Below are 12728 nucleotides of genomic sequence, written 5' to 3'. Positions count from 1 at the left end.
ACTAAAGATAAAAGTAGTGTATATTCCTTTCATTAAATTTTTCATTGCGTTAGGCGGTTCACACTGTGCACGAGTCGCATAGAAAGGAATCCTTCCTTTTATTTTTGGGAATCCCCTTAAAAGAACCAAACTGGTTTCATTTCATGGGCGGTAACTAAAAGCCGGCGAACCAGCTCATCTCTAACTACTGCACGATGTGCCACCCCTAGCTAACTGTCTGGCAACGCTGTCTGCATGCGTATTATTTATCTCCAATTTACACTTACGGTGGCTTACGTTCTGTTGACACTTACGTTCATCTTGCATCTCCCTTTTTTACCGACACTTACGTTTTCTTACGTCTGAGAATCTGACTCTTCTATTTTGCTGTTTTGTTTTTTTTTGTAAATTTTGTAAAATTGATTGATTGGGAAGGAACTTTATTTGCTGGAACTATAAAATATGTGCTATTTGTTTTTTGCTGATGAACTAATTTTTATACCGGTCAGCGAATAAGCGGCCCACGAAAACAAGAGGAAACAAAGGGATTCCCGGAGATAAGAGGCCACCACTCCATAGCCAAACACCCGAGATGTCGACGGCGGCGCGACCTCCTTCCTTGCGCCTGGGGCAGCAGGACCTGAAGTGCCGCATGGGCTGCGGTTTCTACGGGACTCCCCAGAACGATGGCCTGTGTTCCAAGTGTTACCGCGAGAAGTTCCACGATAAGCAGCGGAAGTTGAAGCGTAAGTCCCCTAGGCGGACTGTAGGTATCCATAACCCCATAGAGCAGTCAGTCATGAAGTGCTACTTTACAGAGAAGGCAGGCGAAACGGGCCCGGGATCCTCTAGTGCTTCCTTGGATCGAAGATCCCCACAACATGGACATAGCCATGGGAAATCGGAGCAGCAGCCGGTCAAGAAGGAGGACCTCTCGGGAACGCTACAAAAGAAAAAATTCACCGCTGTCCTGCAGAAGACCCTACAAGCTGGAGCCCAAAAAAGTAATTTTCCATAGTCATACTCCCTCCCAAAGCTTATCGTTTTGTGCTACTTAGTTACCCAGCAGCGGGGTCATGTGCCCGAGGATCAGTTCCTGCTGCAGTTGCGCCAGCTGCGCATTCCCGACGATGGCAAGCGCAAACTCAAGCTGGAAATCCAGCGTTTAGACACCGAAATACGCAAGTATATGAACGGAAATGGCGGCAAAAACATCAATGAACTATCGGATTTGGTGCAAAATGCCTACACCAAGGTCTCGGACACCGTGCACAACGATCCCAGCTTCGAGATAGCCACCAACGAGGATCGCGACAGTGCCATCGACTTCTTTGAGAAAGTGGTGATGACGCAGAACCACAAGTGAGTCATCCAGAAGTCATATATCAGTGGAGTACTTATCTCTAAGTCCCGGATAACTCTCCCTTCTTCCAGATTCCTCTTTAGTCCCTATTTTACAACCGATGAAGACAGCGATGTGAAGGTTCAGAAGCGTATTCGCAAGCTGAGCTGGATTACAGCCAAGCATCTGGACTGCAGCATCGATGAGGTCAACTCGGAGGCCAGGGATCTGGTGTACAATGCCATCTCCGAGTTGGTGGGCATCGATTCGTATTACTCGCCGCAGGAGAAGCTGCAGTGCACTTGGCGCTGCTGCAGGCACATCTTCGAGCTCCTGAAGCGGGCCACTGGTGGACCTGCGAGTGCGGATGACTTCCTGCCCGCCCTGATATTCGTGGTGCTTAAGGCCAATCCTGTGCGACTCCACAGCAACATCAATTTTGTCACGCGCTTCACAAATGCTGCGCGGGTGATGAGCGGCGAGAGCGGCTACTACTTCACCAATCTCTGCTCGGCCATTGCCTTCATTGAGAATCTGAATGGCGAGAGTCTGGGCATCAGTAGCGAGGAGTTCGAAGCTTTGATGTCCGGTCAGCAGGCCTACAGTACGCCCTGGGAAAGCGCCCTGTTGGCCTGCGAGAGTCTTCACCTGATATCCGAGAACATGAAGCGGATGGAGGAACTGCAGAAGAGGAACGCGCTGATCAGCTCCAGAATTACATCTTTTGAAATGGAGCTTATTGATTTTCAAAGAGAGGTTACCGAGCGAGTGGACACGGTGATTGCCAAGGCACCACTCAACCTGCTGCCCATCAAAACACCCGCCTTTCTGATTGGCCAGGCCCGGGCTCACCTCCTCAACGAAAGCGAAGCCGGTCATTATCAGGCGAATGTGCTGAGCGGCGGCGGCGGTACGTTGACCTCCCAATCACTGACTGCAGTTGGTGGCCTGGCAAAGCCTATAATAGCCCCCGAAGGCGCTGGATTATCCTTGAAGGACACGAGTGTGGTTTCAATGGGTCGTCTGTCGCCGCTGCAGCAGAATATTCAGCCAGCCGACAACCTCTTTGCATCTCCAATCTTCAGCTACACCGCTTTTGATTCCGTTTCCCTTTTGGAGGAGCCCTCCTCCTCCGATGTGCTCATGCTGGGCTCCGAGTTTCAAGGAGGCCTGACCAACATTAACTACGACTTTGATTTGTCGGATCAGAGTGGCGAAAACAGCACGGCGGATGATTCCAAGCTGAATCTCGACGAATTCGACCCATTGGCACAAAAAGGGCCAGTTAATCAGCCGCCTTCAGCTCTGCCGGAGACCAGTCTGCTGGACAGCACCACGGATAGTCTGATAGACAGCGAAGTGCCCGGGACAGCTGTCCTCCTTCCATCCCCTTTGAAGCCCGAGGTGGCCAACTATAGGGGCTTCTCGAATTTCGATATTCCCAGCATCTCCTGCAACACGGGAGACTTTAGTTCGCTGGGACAGGACGGCGCTGAGCCACCCAAATAATTGCCTAAAGCACCCAGTTTCGAGGCCTCCCGGCAGCACCTACACGAATGTAAATAGAGATAAGTGATATATTGTAGCTAGCCCATCGCTTCAGTTTGCACATATTTATTTGTACAATTAAATAGCTTTACAGAAAGGACTTTAAATAAATTCAATCAAAAACCAAGGAAGTACACACATTGCTTCCTTATATTTATATTTTGTAAGTGGGGTACGCTGGCTTGGACAAAAATTGAAATTGTTTTGAAATTAAAACATATCTTCCGCTTAATATTCTCAATTTCTTTATATTCTTTTTTTTACATTTACTTAACTTCTTAATAAAATTGTTTATTTTGAGTAATTAAAAAGAAAACATTTTTTTAGACATTTCTCCAACTATAACTTGTTCTTCAGTCAAAGTTTGAGTACTTTTTACTATCCGTTTTCGTACTGTATTCAAAATAATAACATAGTCTGTAGTAAAATTCGAGATCATGTTAATTTACATAGTGAAACGATTTGAAACTCTTTCTCCCGCCACCTTGTCATCACTGGTCCCCCTACGTTTTCCAACACTGCCAGAGCAACCCGAGAGTTTGTGTTTGGTTCGAATCTGAATCCCAATCTCCCACGAACTATTCTCAGTAAGCCTTTCGAACCGAACGGACGCCAGCGGAAAATGGCAAGAACCGGAACTCAGATGCTGCTACTTGTTGTTGCGCTGACGGCGACGGCGGTGGCGATAAGTGGAGCGAGTGCCTCCAGCATTCCGGAAGAGGTGCCGCCCTACAATCCCCTCGAGCACGACTCCCTGCACGCCAAGCACTTCGATGGGGGCGAGCACAACGCCCAGTTCGACCACGAGGCCTTCCTGGGTCCCGACGAGTCCAAGAAGTTCGACACCCTGACGCCGGAGGAGAGCAGGCGGAGATTGGGCCTGATTGTCGATCGCATCGATGAGGACAAGGACGGGCTCGTCACGCTGCCGGAGCTGAAGAACTGGATCGCCTACACCCAGAGGCGCTACATCGAGGAGGATGTGGGTCGCCTGTGGAGGCAACACAATCCGGAGAACAACAACACCATCAGCTGGGATTCCTACAGGAAGACGGTGTATGGTTTCATGGACGATTTGAGCAGCGAGGAGAGGGAGCAGGAAGAAAATGGTGAGTAGCTATTATAGATCTTAACATATCAGTCTAAAAAACTTAGTACTTCCTGGTTCTAAATTACAAGATACTTTTAACTACTTTAGGTTACCTTCCATCATGTGAATCACTTTGTCCCCAAGTAAATTCATCATTTTGATTCCCATCCTTTGTTCTCTTCGCAGGAATCAGCTACAAGAGCCTGCTGAAGCGCGATCGCAACCGCTGGGCGGCGGCCGACAAGGATCTGGACGACAATCTCACCAGGGAGGAGTTCACTGCCTTCCTGCATCCCGAGGAGCACCCCAGCATGAAGGCCGTGGTGCTGCAGGAGACCTTCTCCGACTTGGACAAGGACAACGATGGCAAGATCTCGGTGGACGAGTACATTGGTGACATGTACCGCTCGGCGGGCGAGGAGGACGTGGAGCCCGAGTGGGTGGCCAACGAGAGGGAGTCGTTCTCCGAGCACCGCGACCTGGACAAAGATGGCTACTTGAACGAGGAGGAGGTTAGGCAGTGGATTGCGCCCAACGACTTTGATCATTCGGAGGCGGAGGCCAAGCACCTGCTGTTCGAGGCCGATGCGGATCACGACGAGAAGTTGACCAAGGAGGAAGTATTGGACAAATACGACGTTTTCGTGGGCTCCCAGGCCACCGATTTCGGCGAGGCTTTGGCCCGCCACGACGAGTTCTAGAGAGTTCTAGGGCCACTGACCAAATAACCAGCATCCCTGAGATTAAGATTGATCCTATGAATCTCCCACTTCGCATGCCAAATAACTTGTAAAACTTGCCTAGTTCTTAAGACCATTGAAAGTGCATTATAAACCGACTCGAATGAAGGGGCCCATTTGGCACCACCACAGCTAATTGATTTGAGGTGATTTGTTTAATTGAAAGGCGTCCACGTCAGCTCGGAGCATCAATGGCCACGTCACCGGAACGAACGCCCCATCCGCTCACACATGCCGCAACTTGACCCCTCCGCTTTGCCCCGAATCTCAGATACGCCGCATTTGCCTGTGTAACATATAAACATAAATGATTTTCGCTGTAGCCCGGTTTATTTCCAGCTGCGAGAACATTCCAAATAACACACACACAGAAACTGAAGGGGAGAGCGTACACTGGGGGAAAAGTCAGAGTCGTTGTTGTGCATTCCAGACGTATCCCTTCATAACTAGTTTTTATAACAATTATTTTCCTGTGCTCTCTAAAATATTTTTTTTAATACGAAGGGATGCAAGACTTAATTTTTAACTAATACTTAACATTTCAATTTTTGTTTTAATGTGTTCAATAAAATGCTTTTATCAATACAAAAAATAGCAAATATATTATTTTAATTTTTTCTACCAATGCTTATTTTTTAAAACCTGACCCTACCAAACATTTTCAACTATTCTGATCAGGTACACCGAAATTTATGAACAAGAACTAAATGGTATTTACAAAAATAAGATATGTAATCAAATTTAAAATATGTACAAGAAAAGAATGAAAAAATATAATCTTTTCCCATCTAACACTTTTCCAGATATCCCAAAGTGTTTCTGTGTAAAACCAGACATGATCAGAAGAGGGGCTATAAGAATCGGTTACTTTGTTTCAAGCTGATTTAGATTATTTTTGGTTCTCGACTTTCGCCGAGATAAGCAAATAATTCTTTTTCGGGCGCTGATAAGTCCGTCTCCGTTTTTGGGTACAGTGAGCTCTCGTGATGTCAGCCATTGACAATTAAAGTTTGATAAGCGATTTACAGCCTGCATAAACTATTGAATGTAAGATTGTTCGCATGCTGTTCAGATCTTGGAGAAGAACAGCGCAGAACCCAGCGCCAATTGAGATAAATCGACTCTACAAGAATAAGCCCAGCTGAAACTAGTAATACGCTCTTTTCCATTCATAATTCTATCTTATTTGCATAGTCTTAGTTCATAAATCAAGTTCTAGCCATCATTTCAAGCTGGAATATGAAAATAGCTCAGATCGTATCCCAAACAAATACTTGAAAGTCCACTGACCCGAGCTTGGAAAATATCTCCAGTAAACAAATCGAATTCCTTTTATTTATGCTTTATTGATTTCCATTGAAATAGACACATTTATATAATTATCTTGGTTTCGTTCTTGTTTTGTTGCTGTTGGTTTTCTTGAATATCTGTTGTTTTAAAATACAAAGTATTCAAAGTTGCTCAGTTTGATGCCTTTAATTTCAGTACATAGTATACGAAGGACTTTTCATCTTATACATACATGTATATATAAATATTGATAGTTCCTGGATCTAGCAAAAGTTTAAAAAGTTGTTACCTGCCCGCGTCGTCGCTTCGATATCCAACAACATCTAAATACAAGTATGTAATAATGTAAGTGTAATTGCAATGGAACGTTTACTTTACTGACTCAATATTCCGATCCTGGCTGGAGGACCTTCGATCAACAGGCGACATCTATGCTTTATGCTCTTTATGCGGCTATTCTCGTCCACGTCTCACATTTTTTTTAGGTTTTCGCTTCTTTTATGTTTTTTGTTTTTGGTTTTACCTCAGTTTTACAACATTAATTTTAATTACAAAAGTTATTAAATAATACAAAATACAGTTAGAGTTTATAGTTCTCCATTTTATCTAGAAACATCTCGCTTGTAACTTTTAGTTGAAATTAATGCACGGGTAAACAGAATTGGATTATGAATTACAGAACACACGAAACGAACTCGGAACGAAACGAAAGCAAGAGTTTGAACGGGGGGCAGGCAAGTGCCCCTTGTAGCAGCGGAAATTAGTGGCAAAGTTGTAACAAAGAAACTACGGATCAGCCATTTAGCCTGGCCAACGCTTAGGTTACATAATGTTCTCTTTTATAGTTAATAATATTACGTTTAAACAGAGTCCATCGAGGGGCTGGCGGGGAACTCCGGCTCTCTAACAACTCTTTTAGAGCAGGGCGCACTTGCGCTTGGACTTGGGCTGCAGCACGGGGCACAGAACGGACCGTATGGCCTCATCGAAGACGGTCTTCAGTCCCTTCTGCGTCAGGGCCGAGCACTCTAGATACTTTACCGCCCCGATCTCCTTGGCCATGGCCAGTCCCTGTGGATAGGTGATGGGCGCCAGCTTCTTGTCGCGCAGCTTCTCGATTGTGTTCTTGTCGTCGCGCAAATCCAGCTTGGTGCCCACCAGGATGATGGGTGTGCTGGGGCAGTGATGGCGCACCTCCGGATACCATTTGGCCCGCACGTTCTCGAACGAGGCCGGATTCACCAGCGAGAAGCAGATGAGGAAGACATCGGTCTGGGGATAGGACAGTGGCCTCAGCCTATCGTAATCCTCCTGCCCAGCCGTATCCCAGAGGCCCAGATTGATGGGCTTGGCGTCCACCATCACATTGGCCGAATAGTTGTCGAAAACGGTGGGTATGTACTCGCCGGGAAAGGCATTGGTCGTGTAGCTGATCAGCAGGCAGGTCTTTCCCACGGCTCCGTCGCCCACAACGACGCACTTGATCGCCTGCATGGTGCTCTAGGCTGTAGGATTCCTTGGGCTCTGGAGTTGGCCGATTGCGGGGGTGCTTCTTCTTGTGGCTGGTTGGCAGTCCTCAGTCGTTTTTTTTTTCTCCTCTCTTTTTGGGCGGCGGCGGCGGAGGGCTGTTGCTTTCGTTGGCCCTTGTCCTGGCTATCCCTGTTCCGCGGTCTCCTTCTGCACTGCCTGTTGGTCCTCGGGGCGATTGATAATCGCGCTGCGCGTTTCGGGCCTCTTTAACTCGCCTTTTGTGCGTTTAATTCCCTAATTTTCTCAACAAAAATGTAAATTTTCTGTGTACTGCAGTGTGACCGCGGAATAGTTAACGGATAATACCGTCCGGCTCCAAGAAACATACTTGTTATACCAAATATACCAAGAGGGTGAGTGTCCTCGCTAACTTAGCCGCGCCACCCACCGTAGTTTTTTGTGAGACCATTTATTTCAGTATATACCGAAATAATGGGCCACGAGTGTGTTCTGGCTCAACCTGGTCACATTTTCGCCAGCCAATTTTTCGAAAATTAGAATCTATTTTGCTGCCCATTAGCCAAGTCGTAAACACCTGTCCATCGCTTAGCCAGAATGTCTGACGTGTTCATCGTCTCCGCCGCCCGCACGCCCATAGGTAAAGCCCATACAAACCAGCCGTTCCACACATGACATGCCACTTCCAATTGGGAAACTTTCTCTTTCTGTTTGTCCAATCCAAACAATCAACAGGTAGCTTTAATGGATCGCTTTCCAAACTGAAGGCCTCCGATCTGGGAAGCGTGGTGATCCAGGAGGTGCTCCGGCGGGCCAACGTGGAGGGCCAACAGGTCAGCGAGGTGATCTTGGGCCAGGTAGGTTCGCAATTACCATTTGTTTACGCCCGTTTCACCATTCTTTTTGTTATGTAAATTCCTTTGTCAGGCACTAACCGCCGGTCAGGGTCAAAATCCCGCTCGACAGGCGTCCCTCAAGGCGGGTCTGCCCATCCAGGTGCCCGCCTACGGCATCAATATGCTCTGTGGCTCCGGCTTGAAGTGGGTTTGCCCATCCCGTCCCATAGAGATGTTCAGCTACTTATGCCGCTTGCAATCCTTTCCAGAACTGTGGCCCTGGGTTACCAGGCCATCCGCTCGGGAGACGCACAGATTGTGGTGGCCGGCGGCCAGGAGAGCATGTCCCTCGCTCCACACGTCATGCACCTGCGGCAGGGCGTCAAAATGGGCCCCGGCACCTTGGTGGACTCGATGATCCACGACGGCCTCACCGACGCCATGGAGAACATACACATGGGCATCACCGCCGAGAATCTGGCAGAGAAATACCAAATCAGTCGCGAGGCCCAGGACGCCTATGCCGTGCAGTCACAAAATCGCGCGGAGGAGGCCCAGAAAAGTGGCTACTTCGACAAGGAGATTGTGCCCGTGGAGGTGAAGGATCGCAAGGGCACGCAGATCTTCAGCAAGGATGAGTACATCAAGGCGGGCAGCACCGTTGAGGGCATACAGAAGCTGCGGGCAGCCTTCAAAGAAGTGGGTTTCATAAGAAGAGGCAAAGATAAACACAACAATGGCTAACCCACTTTCTCCTGTTTATTTAGGGCGGCTCCATAACCGCTGGCAATGCCTCTGGCGTCAACGATTCCGCCGCCGCCGTGCTGCTAATGTCTGGCGAGGAGGTGGCCAAGAAGGGCCTGAAACCGCTGGCAAAGATTGTGGGCTGGACGCAGAGTGGCATTGAGCCCAAGGTGATGGGTCTGGGGCCAGTCACCGCAGTGGAAGCCCTGGTATACATGGAGAAATTTAATTATTCTGCATTTACTGAGATCTCCCCTCCCTTAGCTAACGAAGATCAACTGGAAGCGCGAGGAAGTGGATCTGTACGAGCTCAACGAAGCCTTCGCCGCCCAATCCCTTGCCGTGCTGCAGGACCTGCAGCTGGACGCCAGCAAGGTGAATGTTAATGGCGGTGCCATTGCCCTGGGTCATCCGATTGGCGCTTCGGGTGCCCGTGTCCTGGTCACTCTGCTCTACGCCCTGGAGCGCACTGGCGGAAGTCGAGGCATTGCATCGCTCTGCATCGGTGGCGGCATGGGAATCGCCCTGGCCGTGGAGCGGGTCCTCTAATCCCCTCTCATCGTCATCCCAGCTACATATTTATTGCCTATTTCCGTCTCCCACTTAAGTGTAAAGTTTCTATATTCTCGATCACGTAGTATTCCCACGTACTTACTTATAGGCACAACCCATGTCACAAGCTCAGTCACAAAGTGTACTCAATTAAAACTAATTTTTAGTTGAATTTTCAATTGGCCTTGATTTGGAACACCTCATCTTAAGTGATAAAGCGAAACACAGTTTGCTTTGTATTCCTGGAAAATTCAATTGTTCAATTTTCCTGAACTGCGTCAATTGTTTGTAAAAAGCATTTGAACTTGATTTGGAACACATCATCTTAAGTGGAGAAGCGAAACACAGTTTGCTTTGTATTCCTGGAAAATGCAATTGTTTAATTTTCCTGAATTGCCTCAATTGTTTATAAAAAGCATTTGTTATGATGATGCACAACCCCGTTTTATTTGCTTTTAGTTTCTCTGGTACACATGCAATTTTTTCTACACTGTGAATTAAATTAGCGATTCAGTTTCACAACGTGTCAATCCTTAACTATATATACTCAAAAAGGCATGGCATCATTATAAAACGTGTAGGTTTGGAAAATTAGTAGCTTATCGTGCTATTAAATGTTAGCTTATACAATAAATTGGGCTAAAGTATATTAAAACTTTCGGTTATTAAACTATTTAATGTATTAACAATTGCAGTAGTATGTTGATTTACGTATCCAATATTTGTGCACGTATCGGTCCTTACTTTGGACTTTGGAATAAGACCTCGGAAGTCGTAAACCGAAATAAGATAAGGATTTTAATAAAATAGTCGAAATACTTAGAATTGATGAATCATGTCTAGCATTAACAATTGAATTGGTTATGGACTCTTTTTGTATACTCAAATAATCCCTGAAAACAATTAATCTTAGTGAATTTCGAAAAACCTTATAGCTATGGCATGCACTGTATGTGCTAATTGAATATTCCAGAAGATCGCGTTGTTTATTGCTATTATCAAATACAATTGTCTGTACGTATGAATTTTGAAGCTGAAAGAAGCGTTATCGGATTAACTGCGTCCCGGGATCGCAGGTCGTTTATTGTCTGCAGGGGGAAGATAGCAGGTCAGCCACCCCCTCATCCCCGCCAGCAGCTCTTCAGCTGCACGGTCTCCAGCTCCTTGGGCAGCCGCGGACTGAAGCCATACGGATTGGAGCAGATGATCCGCTGGTCTGGCGAAGTCTGCGCCACTTGCTCCACCGAGGGCACGCACAACTGGGCGTAGCTGCTGATGAAGCTGGCCCAGAGGGTGGGTGTGCAGTCCAGAGCGAAGTACGAGCCCCACAGCTGGGAGTCCAACTCGGCGGCATACGGATACTTACCGTCCTCCAGGAGCAGCTCCTCCGCTATGGCCACGGCATCGAAGTCGCGGTGCTTGACCGGCGTGTAAACATCCTGCACAATGTTGTCACCGAAATACAGTGCCTTGGCCTGGGATGGCTCCTTGTGGAGCATCTTGGCCATGGCAGCATGTAGCTGATGCCAGTTTCCCTGGGAGTAGACCTCGCCCGCCCTTATTTCTTCCGCCTCCTGCGGCAGCTCCGCCAGTTTATCCACATCCACCTGCATGAAAGGCCGCTGCAGGGTAAAGAAACCCGGTTTCTTGGCGTACGTCACCACGAACTCAAAGTATTTGCGCCAATCCTTGCCCAGCGCTTGGGTGGCCGTCAAATTGGCAAAGTCCACATTGGAGCCGGTGAGCAGGAATAGTTTCTTGCCCGATTTTCGCAGCTCCCCCAGCCATTTCATCACGCTGGCGTCCGTTTGGAGCACAAATCTTTCAGGTTCCGCTCGCATGCTTTTGAAATACAGGCTCTTGTCGTTGCTAAAGTGCTCTCGACTATAGATGTTCATCAGGCCCGCCTGCACATCCTGCCACACCTGGTACTCCTCCCCCGCCTCTGGCTTCCTCTCCGACCTATCCACCAGATCCACTGCCTGGGCAAAGACCAAGGCACTGGGCATATCGAAGTAATCAAGAAGCGAGCGCATCTGCGTGGACGCCTCACCGTTCCAGGTGGACAGGGGATCCCTGTAGAAGGCGGTGGTGATGTCCCATTTCCGATCTTGTCCATAGATGGCCTGGATTTCCGTGTCGCTCAGGAGGCGAGTGCCGTGGGTGGCTCGCAGGATCTGGGCCTCGTTGCTTAGCTTCAGGACATTGCCACGCGGCCCGTCGAGGAACAGGCCCTTCTGCAGGAAGTCCAGATTGAGTGGTTGAGCCAGCAGCTCCTTGTCGTAGCCCCTTTGTTCCACTAGGAACTGCTTGAGCACCCCATAGATCAGCGCAGACATCTCGCGGAGATTGTAGCGCAGCAGGGTGCCGTCCAGATCGAAGCCCACTATGTCGTAGTCCTTGAGGAGCAGCTCCTTGTGGTAGGTGGTCATAATGGTGCTGGCCGAATATCGTGACTTATCCGCTGACGAGATGTGGAGGCGCCTGCTCGTCTGCTGCGAGTGTGAATGTGTTGCTATTCCTGTGCCCACAGCTGCCGGCGCTGCTCTGACAGGCGGCGTCATTGAATTTTGCGCCAATTTGTGGGGATTGCGTAACAGGAGACAAACATCTGTTTGCTGCCCCTGTTTGTGTTCGTTTGTTTTTGTTTTCGTTCGCGTTGCCAGGTGGCAAATGGCGAGGGGGCGGGCGGAAAGGGCGCCCAAGGAGGCCGTTCTGCCCAGGGCCAGCATCTTATCTTATCGGCTAGCACATCTCACTTGTCCTCCGCGTGATCTCAATTTATAACTAAGCAGAATTTCACTATCTTTCGGGTGGTTTTGACAACATCATTTTCTATCTATACATTTCTTTTGTCTACAACTGCCAGAGTTGCCAACCCTTCTAGTCAATCAGTGCCGAGCCATTGGCTGTAGCCAAAAGTAGCTAGATGTATGAAACAGAATTGAACAGTAAAATGAGTAAATGCAGCTCACAAGTGGTAAAGGTTTCTGAGGTAATGTTTCTGATTAATTTGATATTGATTTGATATTAATTACTTGTTTTGGGAAATATGTCAAAGGAGTAATAATACAAAGTGCAACACACTTGGCTTGAAACGAGGTGAGTCGCCATCTCTG

General features: G+C 48.0%; 5 protein-coding genes across 5 annotated transcripts; 3 read left to right on the top strand and 2 right to left on the bottom strand.

Moving 5' to 3' along the window:
• The first annotated feature begins 319 nt into the window (after positions 1 to 319).
• Positions 320 to 2996, top strand: LOC119552497 (rab5 GDP/GTP exchange factor). The gene is made up of 4 exons (XM_037862100.1): positions 320 to 725; positions 798 to 983; positions 1038 to 1341; positions 1414 to 2996. The coding sequence occupies exons 1-4, from the start codon at positions 572 to 574 to the stop codon at positions 2828 to 2830; spliced, it is 2061 nt and encodes a 686-aa protein (XP_037718028.1). The 5' UTR covers positions 320 to 571; the 3' UTR covers positions 2831 to 2996.
• A 425-nt stretch (positions 2997 to 3421) lies between these two features.
• On the top strand, positions 3422 to 4835 carry LOC119552498 (calumenin-B). Its single transcript, XM_037862102.1, has 2 exons — positions 3422 to 3978; positions 4146 to 4835. Exons 1-2 carry the CDS (start codon positions 3492 to 3494, stop codon positions 4658 to 4660), a joined length of 1002 nt encoding a protein of 333 aa, XP_037718030.1. The 5' UTR covers positions 3422 to 3491; the 3' UTR covers positions 4661 to 4835.
• Positions 4836 to 6034: 1199 nt separating this feature from the next.
• LOC119554687 (ras-related protein Rac1) lies at positions 6035 to 7824 on the bottom strand. Its single transcript, XM_037865689.1, has one exon. The coding sequence runs from the start codon at positions 7481 to 7483 to the stop codon at positions 6905 to 6907; it is 579 nt and encodes a 192-aa protein (XP_037721617.1). The 5' UTR covers positions 7484 to 7824; the 3' UTR covers positions 6035 to 6904.
• A 138-nt stretch (positions 7825 to 7962) lies between these two features.
• On the top strand, positions 7963 to 10295 carry LOC119554685 (acetyl-CoA acetyltransferase, cytosolic). Its single transcript, XM_037865687.1, has 6 exons — positions 7963 to 8117; positions 8213 to 8334; positions 8405 to 8517; positions 8583 to 9012; positions 9081 to 9266; positions 9322 to 10295. The coding sequence occupies exons 1-6, from the start codon at positions 8075 to 8077 to the stop codon at positions 9604 to 9606; spliced, it is 1179 nt and encodes a 392-aa protein (XP_037721615.1). The 5' UTR covers positions 7963 to 8074; the 3' UTR covers positions 9607 to 10295.
• LOC119554684 (5'-nucleotidase domain-containing protein 1) lies at positions 10032 to 12480 on the bottom strand. The gene has a single exon (XM_037865686.1). The coding sequence runs from the start codon at positions 12339 to 12341 to the stop codon at positions 10731 to 10733; it is 1611 nt and encodes a 536-aa protein (XP_037721614.1). The 5' UTR covers positions 12342 to 12480; the 3' UTR covers positions 10032 to 10730.
• Positions 12481 to 12728: the final 248 nt, after the last annotated feature.

Source organism: Drosophila subpulchrella, chromosome 3L (genome assembly GCF_014743375.2).
Source record: "Drosophila subpulchrella strain 33 F10 #4 breed RU33 chromosome 3L, RU_Dsub_v1.1 Primary Assembly, whole genome shotgun sequence".
Classification (NCBI taxonomy): Eukaryota; Metazoa; Arthropoda; class Insecta; order Diptera; family Drosophilidae; genus Drosophila; species Drosophila subpulchrella.
This window is presented reverse-complemented; position numbering and strand designations above follow the sequence as displayed.